This window comes from Lolium perenne, chromosome 1 (assembly GCF_019359855.2).
Source record: "Lolium perenne isolate Kyuss_39 chromosome 1, Kyuss_2.0, whole genome shotgun sequence".
NCBI classification, from domain to species: domain Eukaryota; kingdom Viridiplantae; phylum Streptophyta; class Magnoliopsida; order Poales; family Poaceae; genus Lolium; species Lolium perenne.
This window is the reverse complement of record NC_067244.2, coordinates 163,076,532-163,100,941: the sequence shown is the minus strand read 5'-3', so window position 1 is coordinate 163,100,941 and position 24,410 is coordinate 163,076,532. Positions and strand designations below refer to the sequence as shown.

The 24,410-nt window shown below is 44.3% G+C and overlaps 1 protein-coding gene and 1 long non-coding RNA gene across 5 annotated transcripts; one reads left to right on the top strand and one right to left on the bottom strand.

The window, feature by feature from the left end:
• Positions 1 to 15,860: 15,860 nt before the first annotated feature.
• Positions 15,861 to 18,373, top strand: LOC127310771 (NAC domain-containing protein 45). The gene is made up of 3 exons (XM_051341418.1): positions 15,861 to 16,493; positions 17,071 to 17,817; positions 17,922 to 18,373. The coding sequence occupies exons 1-3, from the start codon at positions 16,334 to 16,336 to the stop codon at positions 18,041 to 18,043; spliced, it is 1,029 nt and encodes a 342-aa protein (XP_051197378.1). The 5' UTR covers positions 15,861 to 16,333; the 3' UTR covers positions 18,044 to 18,373.
• An 881-nt stretch (positions 18,374 to 19,254) lies between these two features.
• On the bottom strand, positions 19,255 to 23,637 carry LOC127310781 (uncharacterized). Of its 4 annotated transcripts, none has more exons than XR_007857405.2 (3): positions 22,533 to 23,636; positions 21,825 to 22,455; positions 19,255 to 21,585 (listed from the first exon to the last, which is right to left on the bottom strand). It is a non-coding gene; the product is annotated as an uncharacterized lncRNA (long non-coding RNA). The 4 variants fall into 4 exon arrangements; XR_007857403.2 differs by having other exon boundaries at positions 19,255 to 21,889; positions 22,388 to 22,455; positions 22,533 to 23,631; XR_007857404.2 differs by having other exon boundaries at positions 22,388 to 22,455; positions 22,533 to 23,626.
• Positions 23,638 to 24,410: the final 773 nt, after the last annotated feature.

The following is a 24,410-nucleotide window of genomic DNA, read 5'->3' as shown; positions in this document are numbered from 1 at the left end:
TCCAGAGCTCCATGGCACAGTAAAGGGCTCCTTTGATTCGTAAGATAGGAGAATTGTAGGAATAGGAAAAATATATGATTAGTATGTCATGCCTAGTAGAATCCTATAGAAAGATGAATTCTCTTTGATTGTGTCAAAGGAATTTTTCCATGAGGTATGACCTCATGTTCTTTTCCTATAGGATTTGCACTACAAGATTCCTATAGGATTATTTCCTATAGGATATGTTCCTATGAATCAAACAAGTAGTGTAGGGAAAAAATCCCATAGGATCTATATCCTACATTGTTCCTACACAATTCCTATGAATCAAAGGAGCCCTTAATTTCTCTAGATCCAACCATCTTGGATTTCCTTGACAAAGAAAATAATGGCGAAAACTTTGCTTTTTGTAGGATTTATGATCGTCAAAACAAGACTATAAACATGTGCACACAAATTTGCAATATCTACTACTACTAGTACTAGCTAGCTTCATAAGTTTAATTAATACACTATTTTTTTAAAAAAAATGGGGAAAATTCCGACTTCTGCATCTATTGATACATATATGGCTATATTAGTTACAAAATTTCAGAGTGGGTTTCACACGGCAAAAGAAACGGACACAATGTTCAACCAAACTCCAAACACAATAGAATTACATGCAGCACAAATCATATTGCTAAACCACCCTCCAGATTACATGAGCATATACCAAACTACCTTCCTCATTCAGAAACCTCTGCGCCTTAGTTCACCCAAAATTTCACACTGATAAAGAAGGGTGACAAATATACTAATGTTACTTCAGCGGTAACAAATTAAAGGTGACTTTTGAGTTTGGTCGCAGCACTAAAATAATTGGCAGGAGAGCAAGGGTACGCCGAAAACCGGCTTTGCTAGCGATTCTTTTCCTGAGTGGCCCTTATGAAGCTTTGAATCTGTTTTATTTGGTGTCTTGGAAGAGAAGCAAGCAAGCTAGTTATATTGCACATTTATACTATGGTTATGGACATTTCCTTCCTAGTTTTTTAATACTGCCATGAGGATTCCAGTAGGGCAGGCAAGGCATATCTTGTCCATGCATACTTTGTGTCACATCATTTTATGAAGATTCTGTTTCATATAACTAATTATTTTTGCTTGCAGTGCTGATTAATTGATCCTTGGTATATGTGGTGGCATATAGGAAAATTCAGTGTCCACTTCTCCCCTCTGTTCGCTTTGCTAAATAGTTAACACAATATGTATAGCCGGCCAGACCTTTAAATTATTCCAGCCCTTTTTTTCGATAAAGGGAATATATTAATATCAAGAGATACCAATTACACCCAGCCTCTGCAACAACGCACCATAATGGCACTACGGATACACACAGCCAAAAAAAAGAAAAGAAAATTAAGAAATAAAAGTCCCGCTACAGTATCTCGGGGCTAACAACAGCAATACATCCACCGCCATGATCACACCTGAATTACAGACTCTCCAAAAAAAACGACGGCTCCAAGAAGGGAACAGTGCTCAAAAACCGTCGTCGCCCGATCAAAGATCTTAGGTTTTCACCCTGAAGGTAGTCCCCGCTCTCAAAACAATGCCTCCACCAAGGTCATTGCCAGGCACAACCAGTTAAGGCCAGACCTTGGATTTTCACCCTGAAAGGTAGGACTGTGCACTTCACCTGTGTTGTCGCCCCCACTTTCATACCGCTGCTGTGAAACCCGGAACACCAAGCAAGCCCCTCAACAGCGCGGAGACTTGAACCTCCCTTAGCTGGTCCTCCCCTCCGACCTTCATGAAATTATCTTCTTCCGACTTTCATCATGGATCCATAGTAACTTGATGTCAACACAGAAAAAGAGCTTCGCGCCGCTCCCTCCAGAACCAAACGGTCGGAATAAACGCATGGGTGCGCACGATCGAATACCTCCGATCCAGCAAACTTCAGGCAAAACACTGTTACATTCGCCGGCGGAACCTTCTGGAACTCAACCCACCGGCCAGATCACGAGTCCAGGCCTCCGGTAGGTCCTCCCCTTCACGCAAGAGAGGCCCTAGGACCGCCGCCTTTATTCAGGTCGGACCCCCACGTCGGCGACCATCTCGGGCTGGCCAATCCAACCCTCTATCGGCGACACCATCGCCGGCTTCCATGCTCCTCCATCTCATCGCCGGATCGCGGTGATAGATCAAAGATCCACCACCACCAACCGCAGGCCGACCCTCTCCGGCGAAGAAGAGGCCACCTCCTCCGTCGAACCAAGGATGCTGCCCCGGGCGCCCTCGTGTCGCGGAAGAATCTCGAGATCGCCTCCACGCACCGACGAGAGGTGGGGGTGGATGACATGGCGCAGACCGACGGCCTGGCCGGCGCCCACCACCAGCGCCGGCCGGAGTGCTGCGGAGAGCCGACGGGAGGACGGAGACCGCAGCGCCGCCCATCCCAACCGTGCCGGCCGGTCCGCCAGGGGGACAACCGACGGGAGGAGGACCGCCGCCATCGTCGCCCATCCCAACCGCGCGCCTGCTCCACCATGCGTCGAGGAGGTGGGATCCGGCCGCCATTCCCCACGCAGCGACGAGGAAGGGCCCCCGCCGCCGCCACGCCCGAGGGACTTTACCCCGGCGGCGCTACCGGCGGCGGCGGCGGAAGGTGGGGTACGGGAGGGTTAGGGTTGGGGTGGGATGCGCTTAAGTGGATAGTCAATTATTCCAGCCCTAGCTACCTATGGAAAATTTCTATTGATTACATTAGCTTTTGTTCAGTTTATTAAGCATTATATGGCACTCGATGCACAAAGGAAGTTGCCTCAGAAACAACATCTATTATCCAAGTAAACACTTCAGATTGAAGCTAGCCACCTAAAGTGTTTCTGCGCATAAATAATTAGCAGTAGAATCGAATATTTCTGACATCAGCCAAGGGCACTAATTAGCCTCTATGTGCATGATCACAGTTTACTAAGTGATTAAGAGTGCTGATTCTAGTTATAGATAGGCGTGAGAAGCTACTGATTTGACTTCTAGATGACCTTACCCTACTAAGGCCACCATTACATGAAACTAAACAGGGAGATTCTTGGTGTAGAAGCTAATGGAGTTGCCGGTCAATATAAGAGCAACTCTAACAGAGCCCGTAAATCCCGCCGGAACCGAACTTTTCCGGCGGATTTACGGGTTCGGGCCGAATCTGACGCAGAACAGCGCTCGAAAAAGTGGGCCGGCCCGAATACGGAGTTCAGGGGCCCGAACTTTTCCCCGCACGGCCCCTATTAAAAGGGATCGCGGAGGGGAGTTCGGTTCGCAAACCCTACTCCCCTCCGCCGTCTCCTCTCCCTCCGCCGCCGCCCGGTCCCCGCTCCGACGAGCGATTCCGGCCGCTCCGAGGCCGCGCCGCCGCTTCGGCCAGCTCCCCTCCGTCCGGAATGACACGTGCTAGACGCGTGGGTAGGGGAGGTGGCCAATCCGGCGCCGGAAGGTGCACTCGGCGTCCGCCGGGTGCACGGGCGTCGCCGGAGCTCGGCAGGCGTCGGCGCTCCATCGGCGCATGGAGGAGGGCTGGCCGGAAGTGGCCGGAGATGATGGCGTACCTCGCTGCGCGCGCGGAGGAGGCGACGGAAGCAAAACCCGAGGCGCCCCCGTTTCCGCGGCGTGCAGCCCTCCTCTGTCGGCGCTGCCCCCGCACGGCGACGACGACGCCGCCGGGACGCCTCAAGCGTGCGGGAGCACCTCCGAGGCGCCGGTCGTCGAAGTGGCGGCAGTCGTCCTCGCCTAGGAAGACCGGCGAGCAAAAACCCTCCGCCGGCGACATTAGCTCCCCGGTGACAGTATAGTCACTCCGGGGACTAATTCTAGTTGAATTTAGGTGCCTAGATCGTAATGTACGTGCAATATGCATGTATTTTGCCTAGTATTGTACAAATTATGAACGAATTTAGCTTCAATCGATGAAATCGTGTGCGATCGCAAATTTTGGTTTCCCGCGACGTTTGATTTCTTCGAGTTCGGTTCCCCTTTTCGGTTTCTGTTCTGCGCCATCGCTAAATCCGCAACCAAAGTGTTTTTCGGGAGACTGAACTCGATTTTTTCAGTTCCGATAAATAGGGGCTCTGTTAGAGTTGCTCTAAGATGATGCATAGGTCATTTGATCTCTTCGACATCTAATCATGTGCAGGAGTCCACCTCAGCTATCTGTACTTGCATCGGAAAACTGATGCTATATATGCCTGATCATACAGGCTGCTTTAGTTCACCTAGACTAATAACACATAAACTGGGGAAATCATGATAGCAAGAGAAAAGCTGTGTTCACATACTAACTTGGAATCCCGGTGCTGATGGTCTGTCAGATCACAGCTAACTGAACAAATTAACAATACCTGAATGAGGTGATAGAAAAATAAGTGGGGGTTTACTGGAGATATGAGATCAAAAGGGGCCAATCTTAGTGGCAGGCTGATGAGGCCGTGATGGTGCAGATGCTGCCCTTCTGAAAAAGTGACCCCGGTCATGCCTCGCGGGTCAAGCTGTTCAGAACTAGCTAGGCCCTACGGGTACGTATAAAGCAATTTTGGTCTTCGGGCAGCACCATTAAGCGTTCACATCTGAGCTGCGTCATCTGTCCTCTGAGATCACTAGTACTGACAGTGAAACTAGCAGTGCTCTGGTCCTAGATATTAAGCTAATGAGCCAAAGCTAATCATGCATGCAGTGCAAAGTACAAAGGTAGCATTTGTTTCATCATGGGGGCTGGCGTGTCCTTGGTTTGTGGAGACATTATAGTTAGTAACACCTGACAGGGAGCTAGCTGGACTTGATCACTGGAGTTTTGTTGAATTTCATCTGTTGGCTACGCAGTTCAGTTAGAATTAGACAATGTTGACTGTAAATTAGGGATGCAAAGCTGGTCGGGCCAAGCTGGGATTGTTAAGCTTCATGCACTAGCCACTTGAACCAAAAGTCCGAACTGATGGAAAGGGCTAGTCAATCCACATATACACTTCACAATACCCCCACTCGCGTGTGACGGGAGAAGAGAAAGTCAACACGTGAAAGAAGAAGAGCACACCGAAATAGCGGTGGCTAAAGAGGGGGGCAACAGCAATTCTTTTTAGGTTTAATTGCGAAAACCATGTGAAAGCCAGGATTTGAACTTGAGACCTGGGCTCTGATACCATGTTAACCTTCATGCACTAGCCACTTGAACCAAAAGTCCGAACTGATGGAAAGGGCTAGTCAATCCACATATACACTTCACAACAGGGATGACCCACGCCGACCCATCTTAGTACTTTTGCTTGACCATTAATATGAGTGCTATTCATCCTGGAAGCGAAGCACGAAGGAAGTATGATGACCAATGAGTCTGGCATTTTGGATCCCTACTGAAAGTATTGTTGCTTGGAATGGCAAGGCTTGTTTTTTTTTTAAAAAAAAAAAGAGAGGGCAAAAGCCTTGCCCTATTCCATTAATTAAAAAGTAGTTTTACAAATAACCCGGTTACAATCCTGAAACAAAGGGCCCTACTCTCGGGGCATCAAGTTTCTCATACATTTATCACCGGCAAGCACCCAAAGCCTAGCCTCTAACTTAGTCTTATGAAGAATCACCAAGGGCGGCGCATGCTTGTTGTTGAAAGCCTGAGCATTTCTTTCATTTCAAATCTCCCAAGATATAAGGAGGGTTAAGGAGGCCAAATCTTTCCGCTTCGTCATCGTGCCCCACCAAGAGTGAAGAGGGATGTTAGGCCACTCATTGAGGTCAAGAGGTTGAATGCCAAGCCACTCCTTAAGAAGACCCCAAAGACGAATGGTATAACGACAATTGACAAGAAGATGATCAACGGAATCCAAGACCCGGTTGCAAAGGGGACAATTTCGGCAATTAGGCTAACCTCTCTTCTCCAACCGATCATTTGTCCAAAGCCTATTTTGGAGCGCAAGTCACATGAAGGACTTGATTTTAGGCGGAGCCCAAAGCTTCCACACCGAGGAGGCGATCGGGAAAGCGTAGTTTCCACACCATGGCAACGCTTGTCGTTTAGTGTGGTTAAACCTGTTGTGATGTTCTAACCATGAAGCTATTTTTTACAATATTTCATCTTTGAACCCCCAAGTGAAGTTAAGCACTTGCATTGCATTTTGGTCAAGGAATGGTGGTAAGCAAGTAGTTGAGTACCAACCCCTGCCCTGAGAGTGAGAGTGCCAAAGTAGTGATAAGATGGTGACTGCTGCCGTGCCATTTTTTTGTTTTTTGAAACGCAAGATAGTGACTTGTGCTATTGACTGAAGCACTCAAGTGACTCGAGTTCTTGGGTGATTTGGTGGCTGAGAAGTACATTTGTCTCCCAGTGGCCAGTGGAGGCAGAGCTACTCTTGTTTTCAGAGAGAGACAAGAAGAAAGTGCATTTAGCTAGGAAAGAAAAGGTTCGGAAGCCAAAGCAAGTGAAGCTCTCCAGCTAGCTTGATGTCACTGCATGGCCATTGCCTCTTCCCTATATAGCAACAGCATGGGCTCAATGATGTGCCTTTTGTGCCTAAGCTAAGAGAAGGCTCTTTGTTAGTAATTAATTACTGAGTACGTGTTTAGATCCTTGCTTAATTTGCAGTTGATTTATCAAACCTTGATGCTAGTGACCACACCGTAACGGCACCACCGTGCCCGAAAACCTATCTATTCAAACATCTCTAGGAAAACAGTTGACGGGTCGATCAGTTTTTTTTTTCGAAATGGGGAGTTAAACCCCGGCTTATGCATCATGATGATGCACACGGCCTTTTATTAAGATTCATCCAGTCTTACATACTAAAGAAAACAAACATCGCGTACAGTTGATACAAGAATCAACCAGCGGAATAAAAAACTAGAAAAAACTACACATCATTGTAGCCTTCTAGTATGACGCCAACCAGCCTGGCACAAGATATCCTGAGCGACCGTCAGGAGCCGTGTGCAACCAGAAGCCATGGCATCCCTGAGCCCCTCCGGCGAAAGGAGAGCCCATAATTGGACCCAGTGAGCCATCATGTGAATAACCTGCAAGTAATGGAAAGAATGTTTTTTGTTAAAGATAAGATCATTTCGAACCCTCCAAATAGACCAGCATAAAGCAGAAATCCCTACACGGATGAACGCTTTAGATTGTCTATCTACTCCATTTAACCAATTTCCAAACATATTTGTAACATTGGTTGGAGGTGGAAGATCAAAAGTAAAATTAACCGTTCGCCAAAGAAGTTTAGCCAATGGACATTCAATGAAAAGATGTTCAATTGTTTCATGTGCTCCACAAAAAACACACTTCATACATCCATTCCAATTCCGTTTAGCTAAATTATCTTTAGTTAACAAGACTTTATTACTAAGAAACCACATAAAAATTCGAATTTTTAAAGGTATCTTAACTTTCCACAAATATTTTTTCAGATATGGGGTGTGATCACTCATCAGATCTTCATACATAGATTTCACCGTGAATTTACCATTAGTTGTCAGATCCCAAATAAAACGATCATGTTCATCATTCAAATTTACCGTCATTAGTTTTCGGCATAACTGCAACCATAAAGTCCATCTGTTTCCCAACAAAGCCCTCCTGAAACTAATATTCAATGGGGTATGGGAAAACACATGTGCTACCGTTACATTTTTGTGACGCACAATATTATATAATGACGGATATTGATCAGCCAGGGGAGTTTTCCCTAACCATACATCTTCCCAAAAACGAGTATTCATTCCATTACCAATCTTAAAAAAACCTCTTTTAAAAAAGTCCTCCTTCACGTGCATTAAACCCTTCCAGAAAGACGAATCATGGGCTTAGGCTGAATAGCCGATAATGGCTTATGTCTTATATATTTATTGTGTAATAACTCCTGCCACACCCCATCCTCATTAAGCAACTTAAACAACCATTTACTCAAAAGGCATTTATTTTTAAGGTCGAGTACCTCAATCCCTAAACCACCTTGATCTTTAGGTCGGCAAACAATATTCCATTTGGTGAGCCTATATTTCTTCTTTATTTCATCAGATTGCCAGAAAAACCTAGATCTATAAAAATCCAATCTTTTCCTTACCCCAACAGGTATCTCAAGAAAAGATAACATAAACATAGGCAAACTGGTTAAAACTGAATTAATTAACACCAATCTATCCCCATAAGACAATAGTTTTCCTTTCCAGCAACCCAGCTTGCTTTCAAAACGTGTTTCGACTGGATACCAATCAGAATTCCTGAGTTTTCTGTAATGGATTGGAATACCCAAATATCTAAAAGGGAGAGATCCAGCATCACAACCAAAAATCTCTTTATATTGGTCCTCATCATCCTTTGCCTTACCAAAGCAAAAAAGCTCACTTTTATGGAAGTTAATTTTTAGACCCGATAACTCTTCAAAAATGCATAATATTAACTTCATGTTTACAGCTTTTAGAAGGTCATGTTCCAAAAAAAGAATTGTATCATCGGCATATTGTAAAATAGAGATGCCTCCCTCAACGAGATGAGGAATAAGCCCTCCAACTTGACCATCATTCTTTGCTCTTTCAATTAAGATGGCAAGCATATCTACAACAATGTTGAATAACATCGGGGACAAAGGGTCCCCTTGCCGCAATCCCTTCTTTGTTTGAAAATAATGACCAATGTCATCATTTACCTTTATGCCCACACTCCCACCTTGGACAAATTTCTGAATTAGGCTACACCATTCTGTAGCAAAACCCTTCATTCTCAAGGTTTGTTGCAGGAAAGGCCATTTAACTTTATCATAAGCTTTCTCAAAATCAATTTTAAACAACACCCCATCCAATTTTTTAGTGTGTAATTCATGAATCGTTTCATGAAAAATTACGACTCCTTCTAAAATATTTCTTCCCGGCATAAATGCAGTCTGTGTTGGTTTAATCACCTTAGGGGCAATCCCCGTTATTCTATTTGTTCCCACTTTAGTAAACACTTTAAAACACACATTTAGTAGACAGATGGGTCTATATTGTTGAATCTGCATCGCATCCTCTTTCTTGGGTAATAGAGTAATCACCCCAAAATTGAGTTTATAAAGAGACAACTCTCCTGTACTCAATTCATTAAAGAGTGCCATTAGATCCACCTTAATTATTTCCCAGAAATTTTGATAAAATTCGGCCGGAAAACCATCCGGACCTGGTGCTTTATTGTGTTCCATCTGAGATATCGCCTCAAACACTTCCTCTTCAGTAAAAGGATTTGTTAGAATTTCATTCTCATGAGGTGAAATCTGCGGAATATCTTGCACCACTCCTTCTACTAACGAAATATTTGTCGACTCCGGTGGTCCAAATAATTTTTTATAAAAAATAGTGATATAAATCTTCAGGTTATCTTCTCCTACAATTGTTCCTTCTTGTTGCTCTAATTGAAATTTTTTCTTTTTCCGATATTTACCATTTGCAATTAAATGGAAATACCTCGTATTATTTCCCCCTTCCTGAATATGTTTAACTTTTGCACGTTGAGCCCATTTAGATTCTTCCTCCCTCCTTAACTTACTCAAACCTTCATTTGCTTTTCTAAGCTCCTCTCTTTCATGCGGATCCAAAGGATTACTCTCTGCTTTAATATCAAGATGATCAATAATACATATTAGTCTTTCTTTCTCCTTTTTGTATTTCCCACTCTGATTTTTTGCCCAACCTTTTAGGTATTTCCTAATGTGTCTTAATTTGTTTAACCAAACATCAATAGGATTAGACCCAACAGTCACCGACCTCCATTCCTTTTTTATCATCTCGAAAAAACCTTCTGTTTTGAACCAATGTAATTCAAAAGAGAATTTCGAAATGTTACCCAGATGCGCTTTAACCCCTGAATCAATAAGAATTGGTGTATGGTCCGACTCTGCCCTTGTTAATGCACGAACAGTCACTAACGGAAATTTCTGTTCCCAAGAGATTGATGCCAGAACTCTATCTAACTTCTCATAAGTAGGTTCATCTCTACGACTCACCCACGTATATTGTCTCCCCGAAAGAGCAATTTCTCTTAAGTTAAGATGTTCAATTATTGCATTAAACACAAAGGGCCATCTAGCTTTGAAATTATCATTATTCTTTTCCTCCCATTTACGAATAATATTGAAATCACCACCTACCAACATAGGCAATGTCTCAGATTCACAAGTTCTTACTAGTTCTGCTAAAAATTCTCCCTTGTGCGAGTCTTGGGCAGCCCCATAAACTGGCACTAAAACCCACTCAAAACCATCTCTTTTGCATTTTAAATGAAATTTGACACAAAAATCTCCAGTAGTCACCTTTGCCACTTGTAGAGTATCTGAGTTAATTCCCACTAGAATTCCCCCAGACCTACCATGAGGAGGTAAACAAAACCAGGAAAAGTTGTGTCCCGCCGCAAGTTTGTTTAAGAAAGGTATAGAGAAGTTTGATCTCCCAGTCTCCAACAAGGCTAGAAAATCCAACTTATGTTCCCTAATGGCCTCCTGAACAAACAAATGCTTTGCAGTATCTCCAAAACCTCCTGAGTTCCAATTAATGCCTTTTAGATTTTGCATTATGAAAATTGTTTTTTAATTCTTCTCCTAGTACTTCTACGAACATTACTCAAGTCGTAAGTTTTCCTTTGTCTAGTTTTTTTCTCCTTTATACCATGTTTTAGGTGATCCAAATGATCATCTAAATCCAGTGGAAAACTCTCATCATCAACTAAATCCTCACAAAGTGTAGATACTTTTGACATAACAAGAGTCGAAGGCCCCTCATCCTTGTCCAAAATCTCATCCGCATTTTTTTTTGTAAAATTGTTAGGATACGTTTTTCCTCTATATTCTTAATACCTTTAATAGATCTTAGCACTTCCATTTCATTTTCCCCAGAGATACTCCTAAAGACTCTGCTCTAGATATAACCTCAGAATCAGGAATATTAATAATCGAAAGTTTTGGAAAAGAGGACATACCTGCCACTTGAGGATCATCCCTCCTTTGAGCCCTCATCATAGCTCTGTCAATCTGAGGCATATCTCCATCTAACTGGCTTCCTAGCCGAGCACTGGACCTCACTCCCGATGATGGCCTTGGAATACCACCAAAGGTAATAACTTCCTCAACGGTGTGATTAACTGGCATAGTATCAGGTGAGATCTCAGTAATACTGCAAGTATTTAAGGAGTGTAGTTCATTTATATTTGAGATAGAGCAATTACCAATATCACGAAGCGAGGCAATCCCCACCCCATGATCATCACCATTGTTTTTCTCATTTCGTGTATGTGGCGTGACCTCTACACTCACCTTCTCTTTTGCCAGACCAATAACACATGTTGAAGATTTATTTGCAGCGTTGCCTGTATGAAAGAGAGATCCTCCCGCCATCAAAAACTCATGCTCATCTATGTTTGAAAAAGAAACAGACGGCGGAGAGAGGGAAAACGTATCCATACCGTGAGCTACAGGCGAGACAGGCGCAGAGGATCCTTTACACCCAGCATGGTGATCATCCAATGATTGGCTGCCAATTGGCCGGGGATCAGCATTAAGCCTCTGGTCCAGCGAGAGGATCTTCTGCGGCCCATTTGCTGTGTGTGCACTCAACACAACCTTGGCCGGCGTAGAGAATCCGGAGCACCCTGTCGGCCCAGCCACAGTCTGCTGTGGCGCCAGAGCTTGCGCCAGTCCCTGTTGGCCGATCTTCTGCGCCGAGATCCTTTTCCCGTCCACGCCCACCGGTGCCTCATCGACCACAGAGGATCCGAGCCCGTCCCTGCCACGCACAGCGCGCGCATTCGTGGCGCATGCCGATAGGTCAGGCCGCCGGCCAACGCCAGGCAGCGCAGAATCCAACACCGGCTGTGCTGACACTGGTGCTGCAGAGACATCTCTAGGCACCGATCCCGATAGGATCTGGGGCAATCCCCAAACAGATAACCCTGCAACAGAAACATCATGGAAATCAGCACCAGACTTGTTTTTTAGCCAAAAATGGAAAGTTGATGAATTATTCGAAAAAAGCATATTTTGGCTCAGAATTTTACCATGAGAAAGAACATCTGCAGGGGTAATAGGTATTTTAATTGTACCAATATTAACCTCTGTTTGAGCCAACTTCAAACCTTGGACTCCATCATTAATCGACACACCATTTTGTACTTCATTATTTGCACTTTTTGTCTCATTTTGCCCTTTTGGGTCCATATCCATGTCATTTCCCCCCTCTTTATTTTGGTCTTCATTAGCAGCATCATCATTTCCATCTTCCCCATTGTTGGCCTCAACCATATCAACCTCCTGGTTCCCCTTATCTTCCTCAACCTCAAAAAATAGCTTTAAAAAGCCCCTTTTAATAAACATATCACTATCCTTAGGAATAAGACGACTATCCAAACATCCAATCTTAGTCCTAAGTACCTTATTTTTCCTGGTATATGCCATGTCCACATCTAAAGTCTTGCCAAAAAGAGTACCCACGCTCCATAAGGACAAGTAATCAGTTATGATGTCACTAGGCAAACCAGTCACTCGAACCCAAACTTCCGGCAATGAATACATTGGCTCCTCCAATGAAGACCAAACATCAAAAACTAAGCATGATTCCCTGTCATTACAAATATAAGTACGGAGATTTTTGAGACGTTGAACTTCTTGCTTACTTGGCAGCTTGACTCTATACACATTCTCCTTAAAATGGAAAACCTCCCAGTTGAACTTGTCCGAAGGAACAATCTTCTTGAGCTGCTCAATAAGCTCTGGGATAGTCATAGCATCTCCTTCAATAGTAATCTTAGCTAATCTTGGATTTTCCACTTTAGCTTTAAAGGCCCCACAAGCAAGTTCAAAGAACATCAAACCCTCATTTGCATACCCATGAAGAATTGCCGTAGGCTTGGAGGATTGAAGAAGGTGACAAGCATTGGTTGCATGATGGACAGACTCGCATAGATCACAAAAAGGAACCGGACAGTCATCAATAAGATGTCCTGGTTGCTTACACCTGAAACATCCCGACTTGTCCTCCTTCTTCTTCTTCTGAAGACCTTGTCCATCACCATCCTTTGCTTTCGGCGCCATCCCCTGATTCTCCTGAGCCCCTTGGGCTACTTGGTTCACTGCACTAGGCACCGCAGCCGGTGTCATTGTATGCAAACCAGAACCCTCTGTCACAGTGCATCGAAGAAGGAGCGCATCGGGATGGTTCAACAGCCTTAGTTGCTGCCGTGGACTGCTGCGACCACCGCCTGCACCGTCTGCTGCAACAAGTCGGCGTCTATGCCAGACCTTGGTTGATCTCGAGGGACGGCACCGATAACCTCTATCCCCTTGCCATCTCTGTTGGTTCCCCACATATCCTCCATTATTGCCAACGGAAGGGCCATTGTTTCGCTGAGAGTTGCCCGCCCAAGGCTGGCGTTGAGCACCATTGTCCATCGCCCCACTGTTGCTACTCTCCCCTTGCACGAAGTTAGCTCCACTTCCCAAACCAGAAAACTCAGAGTTACCTTGATAAGAATGGTGTCCACCACGGCCGATCCCATGTCTGCCGCGTGGAGCCGCATTACCTCGCCCCTGGAAGCCATGACGACCCTGGAACCCTCCTCTGCCTTGGTAACCACGACCCTGGTAACCAGTGCGGCCTTGGAACCCTCCACGACCGGCGTTGAAAACGCCCCGGCCCGGGTTGAAACCACCGCGACCACCGTCGCCACTCATCGCAGACGGGAGATCGCGCCGCCGCCAGACAGGTTCACCTGGTTCGGGTTGGCGCCAGGAAAACCCTAAAAGCCGCCTGAACGCATGTCCTGCGGTGAAATTCCCTACCCTGGCTTGACGTGGCGCATAATCTTCGTTCGATCGAAACCGAGATGAATGGCCGACACCCGGTTGCTTGGTTGGGCTAGCCCGCAACCGAACTAGGCCCAAACCAGACAAATCCGTGGTTTTTGAAAAATTTGCATTATTCGAGAAACGGATCTTCCCCGTGATCACCGGCGGCCGATGCCTCCGGCGAACCACCGTCCAAGCACCATCGCCATCATCCTTGAACACCGAGGGTTCCAATACCGGCCGTGCCGATTCCTTGACTCTAGCCATGCCCAACGGCACCGGAGAAGAAATGAACGTACCTTCCGAAGCCGCCAGGATCCTCGAAGCCTTGGCCGCCATCCGCTGCGCGTCGCGTTTCTGCAGCCGCTTGATAGCCCGCCGCGCCAGATCTTGCGAGTCATCAACCATATCGATGCCACTCACCGGTGATGGTGTGCGGCATAGATACGCGATCGACCTGTCGGCATCAGCGCCTTCCGACGACGGTTCGGCACCATCGTCTTCCTCCTCGTCGTCAGAAGATTGGAGCAACCAGAAACGGCTTCCCCCTAGCCATTCCGACGACCTCTCTCTCGCCGGCGACGGAGTGACGAAATCGCCACTCAGATCGCCTCCGCAATCTTCGCTCCTCTCAACGGTCATGTTGGCATCGCAAGGTAGGTACTGATCGGTGTGTCATGAGTTCACGGGTCGATCAGTTAACGCCCATGGAGATACATATGCAGCTAGTCAAGATCCCAAATAGTTGCTCTGTAGATGCATTCCCGCGCTTTTTTACATGTTCGATGTACTAGTCTGTCGGTAGAACAAGTTTCAACATTCAGGTGGTCGGCTGGAAGAAATAACCTGAGTACCTTTACCGCCCTCAAAGTAGTACGAAAAGTTGATATCTAGATTCACCAGCATCATATGTATCGATTTTACACATACATACAATCTACTTAAAATACAGTGATAGTATTACTGTACGATTAGCTGGCTGCTAGCTTCAGAATCATTCTGACTAGGATTCACATGTAGTTCCATTCCACCCTGACAGTGATAGGAGCAACTGCTTGTCATGTATGTATGCCGCTTTACAGTTACCTAAAAACTAATAACAGCTCCATGATTTGTTAGTACTCTTATTCCAGAACGAATCAGTTCTTGTGTGATTATCCCAGCCGCGTTGTCCTGATGCGATTTGCGCCCACGGCTTGGCTCCTTCCACGAACTTTCAGATATTTCAGTTCAGAGTACAACATGCAAACAAAAAAATCGTGTTTCATATGAGGCGACTTGCATTGATGCGTCAACAGAACACTAGGCATTAAGGCAATGCACGTTTGGGAGCAGAGAAGAGCCAGGCACGAGAGGATTCGATGTGCATAATGCATGTCAATTCAGAATCCACAATATGCAGGGAATGGTCAATCGGGGTCACTGATTAAATTCCTCACAACAGATGGTCACCGATTTAAACCCTAGTATATGTTGCATGTCACTGGAATCCCGCATCTTTAGCTGTAAAAAAACACTAACTCAGTCTGGTGAGAAACCGTAAATATGAAATTCGGCTGAAAGTCGACACGCACGCGGAGCGACACCGGTATGAATTCGAGCTGTGGAAAAAACACACAAAGTAATTTTTTGGGAGGTCATGGAGCTTATCTGAATACTGAATCCATTACGCGGTTGACGGTAAATTAATTAACACTAACTAAACAGATCAGGCTAAGCACAGATCTTCGTGACAGCGGAATAAACCCATATACAAAAAGGAAAGCCGATATGAAAACAAAATTGCGCTTTTGGGCACACGGAATTATGATTTCAGAAAAAGAAAAAAACATCGTCATCACCAGGACGCTTTGCGCAAGGAGCAGACACGTTGGTTAATGGTGAACTGGCTCTCAAGAAACAGAAAAAGGAAAGGCGAGGGCAGAGTGCGAAACGGGTTTTTGGCGGCTGCTTGGAGGCGCGACAAGCGCTGCAGGAGGTTTGGAATTGCTTGTGTTGTACAACCTTCTCAGCTCGCCATCGCTTTTGGCTGCTCTATATAAACCCGTCAGTGCACCTCAGAGCTTCCTCCCCCAATTCAGCAAACACACACAGGCACACCTCCTCTCCTTCTTCTTCTTCCTAGCGCCGCCAAAGCCTGCCACACCTGACCTAGCGCTACCTAGCCACAACTTACAGCACTTTGCCTCTCAAATTGATCTTCAGGCACTTGACTATTCACCAATCCTGACTTGTTCTTCGCGTAGCTAGATATTTGTTAAGTCAGTTAGCATTTCTGTTCTAGCAGCTTGTGACCTGAGGATAATGATCGTGAGTCCTGCCAGCAGCTACATCGTCTTCATTGCCGCCTCGCCGCTGGACCTCGAGAAGCTCTTCTACTTCTGGATTTTCGACATCTTTAACAGATACTGCACCTGAATCCGTTCTCTTCCGCAAATCTGATTAAGTCCTGCCGGCGATATTTGTGATCGGCAGTTGACGCTAAATACATAGTTACGTAGCAAGTTGTAGTTCAGAGTTCAGACAAGCAAGCAATGGCCGGGACAATGACTCTTCCGCCTGGGTTCCGATTCCACCCCACTGACGACGAGCTCGTCGGGTACTACCTGAAGCGCAGGGTCGATAACCTCAAGATTGAGCTGGAGGTTATCCCTGTGATCGATCTCTACAAGTTCGAGCCCTGGGAGCTGCCAGGTAAATACATCTTATATCTGACTGGTTTCTGTATTTCAACATATTGCAATTCTGCAAACATTCATGATGCGATAGTCAACTGGCAAAAGTGTGTGAAATTTACTGTTTGGCGTAGGAGAGTTGAACTTTAGCAATGTCAGAAGCATAGTTTTTTCCTGAGTAAGCAACTTGTTAGAGATTAATTTGACATCCTCGTTTAGTATTGAAAAGAAAGAATTTGTCATCCTAGCATATACTACGAAAAGGGGCTTTGTTGGCACCAAGCATCATCCAGCCATGCTTATTCTCTAGGTTAGGCCGGTTGCAGATGACTCATGCTACCGCCTTTTCAAAAATAAGAAACTTGTTCTCCAAAACAGCACATTTTTAAAAAAGTCGCCATCTCATTCCCTCTTAGTTTTGGCATATTCTCCACAGTAACTCATCAGTGAACAGTTAAATTTGCTTGTATAGTAATCTTCGGTGCAGCAATTACTGAACTGCAATCTACTTAGCATCATGGCATACAGACATACACTGATCAATGAGTGAGAATACTAGTTAACATTCAGAGTTCCTGCTCGCTTTGTTTCTTCAGAGAAGTCGTTCCTGCCCAAGAGGGACCTGGAGTGGTTCTTCTTCGTGCCGCGGGACCGCAAGTACCCCAACGGGTCGCGCACGAACCGGGCGACGACCACGGGGTACTGGAAGGCCACCGGAAAGGACCGCAAGGTGTCCTGCGACGGCGGCGCCGTGTGCGGCGTCAGGAAGACGCTGGTGTTCTACAAAGGCAGGGCACCCGGCGGCGAGCGTACCGACTGGGTCATGCACGAGTACCGCCTCTGCCAGGACCTCCTCCACGGCGCCTCCAACTTCATCGGGGCCTACGCGCTCTGCCGCGTCAGCAAGCGCACCGAGGCCGGCCTCCTCCACGGCGGCGACACGGCGGCGGCGCCCGCCAAGGCGAAAGGCCATCAGCAGCAGATGCGCAAGGTGGGGAGCAGCTCGTCCCTGGTCACCACCGACCACCAGCTGAGCTGCAACGCCTCCTCCTTCACGCCCAGCCCTCCGCGTCTGGAGCTGGAGATCGTCGGCAACGCGTTCCAGCTTCAGAGTTCACCTTCCCCCCTGTTCGGAGGGGAGGTGGTGTCCGACATGGCCGCGCCTCTGAGCTTTCCGCAGCAGGATGCCTCTGCATTCTTCATCGGCGGCGACCTCGCCGGTGCAGCTGCAGATGATTCGCACATGCCTTTCTTCGGCGACATGGGCATGATCCCGGGGCACGAGCTCAGATGGGACACCTTGCCACCCTACGCTAACACCCTCTCTACCGCCGCCGCCACCGGTACGGGCACTGGCTCTGCTTTACAAGCTTGATCAATTGTTGAATTACCCCGTCGCCATTTGCATAAACTCGATCTGAACTTCTTCTTTTTTTTTGTCTTGCAGGCGCAGCGGAGCTTTGGAATCCGGCACCACCGAACGCCGCCGCCCCGTTGCTGTGCAGGGAGACGAGCGACGACCTGACGGCGTGGTTCACGTCGCTGGACGAAAACATGGTGGTCTACTGAAGCTGCATGAAGATCGTGGTAATTTCGGTAACTGACGAAATAAAACCCAGAACCTCGCTTGCTCTCGGCGATGGCGGTATATTTTCAGCCACTGACCGTATGTATACGGGTACGTAATACGTATATAGGTATGTGTCTTGTGGTTGCTACGGAGTGACGGCCTATTTTAGCACTGTCTTCTCTTGCTGTGGCAGGCACGGCACTCTTCCATCTCTTTACTTCGATTCAGTCTCTGTACGAGCCACCGCTGCAAATTACGCAGCTGTATTTGTACTCCCATTTCACGGGAATGTAACAACTCCCATTTGCTATATACTAGTTAAATGCTCATGCGTTGCTACGGGATCTTTTTTTTCTAATGCACATGAATATTGTTGGCCAAAAACATCGACGAGAGCAATCAGTTTGGGTTACTCAAACTATAGGTCATGGATTGCTGCAATCCTTTAGAAGTATACTTACACACTCCCATCGACTTCTCTCACACACAAGTCACATCCACGCACATGTCCACACACATAAAACATAGAAACACAAAGGCATGACAATGATGCATGCCACCCCTTCTCACTTTGCCCCCATGTGTTTAATAGAATTATACGCTCCAACTACAGCAACATTATATTGTGTAGTCACCTAGACATGTTACTCCCTCTAACTCTCGCAAATCATCATAGTTGTTCTCAATGCCCATGACTTAGGGGAGATTGCAAAAGATGATCCCACTTCCAACAATAGTTGGATGGTGGCCTTTCCACTCCCACCTTACAATTTGTAAAATTTCTATCATATCTCCAAAACAATTTAAATTAGTTTTATAAAAGATTGCTTTATTACTCAAATGATTATTACAAAAAATCAACAAGAATAATAATAAAAGGAAATAAAGAGATAACCAAGTCAAGGAATCACTTCAGAATTTACGTGCATGCTGCTTCTTCCTTGCACATGATAACATGGATTAATCTATTCATTGTAAGTTGGCTGTGCATTGCCATTGAATAACATCCAATTTATACAAGTATGCAATCTCATTCAATGAAGGGGTATTTAGCACTTGCACAATAATTTTAAAAAAAAACTTGCTGACAAAAAAATTGGTTTCATGATGCCAATCCATGCATATTTAGTCTGTAAGAATATCACTGTCCTTTGTGTGTAAGAATGTTCAAACATTCATAGGAAACATTAAATATGGTTCATCTCCAACATTAAAATATTGAACCATGAATAACACAGCTCGTTTCTTTATTGAGAAATAAGATGTTCCAGGATTACATACCACATGGTAATTTCTCCCTCCTTGGCTTAGCAACCGAAGATGTATTAGAGATAAAAATGTGGGAAAAAAATCCAGGTAAGGGCATTACATGCTCTTTGCAATTGAGAGTAGATTATAGAAAAAAATCCAGACTGAACAAGCATAAAATCCGAGTGAATTTTCTGTTTACCTGAATCAGTCAGCTACCTCAACTTACAGCTTATTATGGCACTGGGAATGTTTATCATCATTAGTTAAGACTAAATAAATTTGCATTAGAAAAGAACCGCAGAAATAAAACCTAGGCACTTCTCTAAAATTTCAGCAATCTCTTAAAACATATGTAATTACCAATAGCTCTGATGCATCTACACATCCCGCCTTTTCAAAGTAAATAAATATCCAAAATTTGATTTTCCGGAAATTAAAAGAGAGAAGCATATGTTGCTGTTAGACTTATATCAACCTTCATTGTTGAGAGAAGCAAAGATGCCAATAAAATTTATAAGGTACCTTGAGTAATGTTAATCGAAGTTTTGCCATATCATTTTACTGCCACTGCATTTTATTCCAAAAATTGGTTTGAATAAGTTTGATAAATTCATCATGATTTCCACAATATTCATCATGATATGCACCATAGTTTGTAATTGCTAAAGAATGAACTGAATTGGCCCACACGTAACCATAACCAACTCGTTCCTCCATAAACCCAAACTAAACCAACCTGCTGGCAAGGTAGATCCATAGCAAACCTAACCAAGTAAGCCCATAGAAAGAAGCTAAACTGTTCAAAATGATTAATCCAGAACACTTTGCAGATTTGCATGTGGAGATAATTAGCTGCTGATCCTGATTAAGAAGTTCACAAAAAGTAAAAAAATATTTAAGGCGCGAACACCATAGTCCAACTTTCAATTCACTAATCCATGACTTCACTGGAACATGTTGATTTTTTTATTTATCTATCAATTAAAAATAGCATGAACACATAGATGGTGCAACATATAATAAATTGCATATAAGGCCATGGGACTTGGCACATACATACTGAAAGAACATGAGAAATGCAGCAAGAACTCTAGAAAAAAAAAGGAAAGCAACACCAGATTTAACAATGATAAATGGACAAACTTATTTGTCCAAAAAGAGTCTGAAATGCCACGTGAGAAACTTTTCATTGTATGACCTAAAACAGAATAGTTAGACAAATAATTCTACTATTAAGATTGTTCTTATGTAAGGGTCACTCCGGCTGGCACACCCTTCAGTTCTGAACATGGTTAGTCATGAAATAATGATTGTCACTCAACGTTAGGACATGGAACCTGAAAAATAAAAAAAGATAATAAGGGTGAAATCAGTTTGACATACACCAAAAATTGAGAATGGTTACACTATGGTTTGGATTATTGAAATTACCTAGTCTCCTTTTCAAATAGCAAAACAAATAATGGTGTAAATGGTTTTCAAGTGCAGTTCAAATAGTAAGATATTGCACTTGAAAACGACATGCGTGGGTCATGTTGAAGCAATAGGAAAAATATTTTGCGGAGTTACTTACCAAAAAGCAAACCAGCCAATATGTCAGTTGATTGGACAATATTAAACACTCCTATCTCATAAAACAGGGAAATCAAAATACATGATTAGAGAGCTGTCCTTTGTAGTGAGTAGTTCTGTCAACTAACCTGTTTTCATATATCTAGGGGTGGCAAGTCTAATTTTACGACCAAAAAAAATATGCACCTAACAAAGACGCCTGCGACGGAAGACAATCCATATGAAGAAAACTGATGGAAAATTAGAGCACACTAAGAGCCATGTATTTCTGATGTTTCCATTGATTCGTAGTTTAGTACACCCTTCAAACAACATATGAAGCTGCTCAAAGCGATATTAGATGCTTGAATTGATTAAATCCTTTAAGGAAGTAGTACTTTGCTTAAGGATACATGACTATTTGAATATCAATCATAAATTCTGATTTGGCCAGCAGTCTAAATGAAAACACGAGTTCAGTAATATGAGCCAAAACTGAAGATAATCACAAACCTGATCAACCATGTGTGCATCAGGTGAAAGGCTACCATGAACACAGATAACATAAAAAATCAACATGTCACTAAGTATGCCTTGGTCTCATAAGAACTTGCCACTTTAGCTACTTTGACCACAGTAACTTACCAAGCCATTTATGATTGCTGGAAGTGTAAGGTAATCAAAAGCATTAGCAGAATAGCGCTCTCCATGCATTTGCATTCCCATACTTCACCTGACACTTCATAAAAATCATATACCTTAGTAAAGAAACGAGTATTAGGACGCATGGATGGTAGGATTGGTTTAGTTGCATTTTTTTTGACTTGTTGGTTTAGTTGCAATTGTATAGGTTAACCTGTATAAACCTTCCACACAAATACTTTAGCTGACATTCTAGTTCTAATTAGAAAGGGAGCATGCATGACAAACATACTGTAAACTTAAAAAATGTATTTGTACATCAGGATATGAATACACCTGCATCAACTGCATGCTTTCATGGTTCCCACGCATAAGAGTTATGTGACCAGGATACCTAGTGACTGTCATGAATTTCAATAAATAAAATAAGAATTTATCATGATACCGATGTAATTGGAAATAATTATTTGGGAGCAAAGCAAAACAAACTAATTTCGAACAGAAAGATTTGTTACTAACAGTTGTTTGGTTTCGCCACTATGGAGTAAAAAAGTATGTTACCACAGAGAAACTTTATCAAGATGAATCAATTGTCCCATTGTGCAGAATGGAGTATCAAGTAATAGCCACATGCATGTTCTAGCTTACCTTATGTGGCTGGCGCTCGTAGATACAACCCTCACATATAAACTCTCATTCGTTATCTCTACAACTACATTATACTGTGCATGAATAAATTTAATTGACATATGTGCATGAAAGTTCAGTAGCCATAAATCATAACTGGCCAGAGAAAATATATTCATTTTAACTGTCTAATGAAATAAAGTTGACACTCCACGAATAATTATTCTCCAACATGCTAAAGAATTTCATCATGACAGGCATTCATGTAGTACCTCGCTTTGAGAAGCAAAATAACGGTGAAGACCTTAAGCCTGTTGAACCTGTGATCCATGAAGTCACCCTGCAAAAAGCCAATCCAAACCTAATTCAGGAATCAGGAAACGTCACTTCAGCATAAAACATCAGCAAAGTATATACCATGAATACGCAGTTGCATCAGGTCATGGAAGTGTCCGAGGATGTCGCCGCACACCTATCACGGGGATGTTCACCAGCAGCATGTTCGACTCCTCGATGAGGATCTCCTTCACCTGAATGGTTTCATCACACGGACCTGGCCGCTCAACAAGCGATGCACGGCGCACTCGTGGACAACAAGAAGAAACCACGTCCTCTTCCGCCCTCGGCTGCCATGCTCGAGATCTAGTTCCATGGAGAACGGATCTGAGCTGTCCACAAACGCCGGAGACTGAGGCTGGTAGGGTTAGCTGAGACCACAGTTGAGAATGTAGAGGGGAGAATCGGTGATGGGAATTGGTAGACATGAGGTAGTCGCGCTCGCGCCGGTGAAGAGCAGCGCTGAGAGCAGCCAATGTCGTCCAGGATCGGAGGACATGGCGGCGCCATCGGGGACAGATATGAATCAGTAGAGGACCCCAATAGAGGGAGAGGGGGTCAGTGCCTTGATTTCCGTAGGTACGTGGGATTTTTTGGGCCTGGCCCATATTTTCCTCGTGCGGGAGGACGGAACCGCTCGACGAAATCGACGAAACAGACGACATACTCGGTTGATGACGAGATTCCCGTGGTTTGTGCCATACTGCCATCTTTTTTTTTTTTTTTTGAGAAGCCATACTGCCATCTTTCATTGTATGCTAATAAAACACTTCCTTAATTGTTGCTGGTACCATATTTTTTACAGGGAAGCAGCGGTGGGCAGCAGGCCATCGGATGGTTTGGATTCTTGCAATGTTTGGTGGGCGTGATTCCCTAATAAAAAACACTTCCCTAATTTTTGCTGGTTACCATATTTTTTACAGCGAAGCAGCGGTGGGCAGGAGGCCATCGGATGGTTCGGATTCTTTATGGCGTGATTTGACGGCTATGATGTCTCCAATCTTTGACATCAAACATGTTTGACGACGTACCAACTCGAATATAATAGTAAAGATACTATGATATATACATCCTCTGTTCCATAATTTGATATTTTTTGGAAAACTAAAATAATTTTCCAAAACATACTACATTATGGAACATAAGGAGTAGTTTATATAACCTTGTTTACGAAATGGAGGATGCACTGTCTGTTTAGATTAGGATTGCACTCCACCTCGTGATGTGTAATCCATACTATATATGCATGAAATTTCTAGCGTGCGTGCTAAAATTTTCTGCAGAGAACTTAGAACGACACATCGCAGCAATCACCACCACGTGGTAAGCGTGATTAATATGCACAATTGATATTCGGTTCCTTTTTGTGAAACAAAGGATTTGAGGAACGCTCGACACCCGATAGGGTTGGCGTTGGTTTATATTTATAGTGTACAAGAGTACAAGAGTTACAATACATGTACATATACGGAAGGTATTATATACAGTCTAACACCCTCCCTCAATCTTAACCATGTTATCGAACATCCAACAGGTTAAGATTGCGCCTACAGCCTTGAAACAATGGCAAGGACAGCGGCTTTGTGAAGATGTCTGCAAGTTGATCCTTAGAAGAGATAAACCTGACTCGCAGTAGCTTCCGTGCAACACGTTCCCTCACAAAGTGATAGTCAACTTCGATGTGTTTCGTTCGGGCATGAAATACTAGGTTAGATGACAGATAGGTTGCACCGATGTTATCACACCAAAGAATAGGAGACTGAGACTGCGAAACCCGCAGTTCCCACAGTAGGGACTGGACCAGGCAACGGTGTATAGGACTCAGCTATGGGAAGAGAGGCAAAAGGAAAAAGTGACTCATCAAACACAACGTCGCGAGAGATATAAACGCGGTTGGACGGGACATGGAGACACTTGTAACCCTTATGCATGGAACTGTAGCCAAGAAACACACATTTT

What these genes read in the sequence shown, in the direction of transcription:
- LOC127310771 (XM_051341418.1), top strand. Translation starts at nt 16,334, where the DNA reads ATGGCCGGGACAATGACTCTTCCGCCTGGGTTCCGATTCCACCCCACT. An exon ending in CGAGCCCTGGGAGCTGCCAG is followed by an intron (nt 16,494 to 17,070) that starts GTAAATACATCT and finishes TTGTTTCTTCAG; the next exon opens with AGAAGTCGTTCCTGCCCAAG. An exon ending in CTCTACCGCCGCCGCCACCG is followed by an intron (nt 17,818 to 17,921) that starts GTACGGGCACTG and finishes TTTGTCTTGCAG; the next exon opens with GCGCAGCGGAGCTTTGGAAT.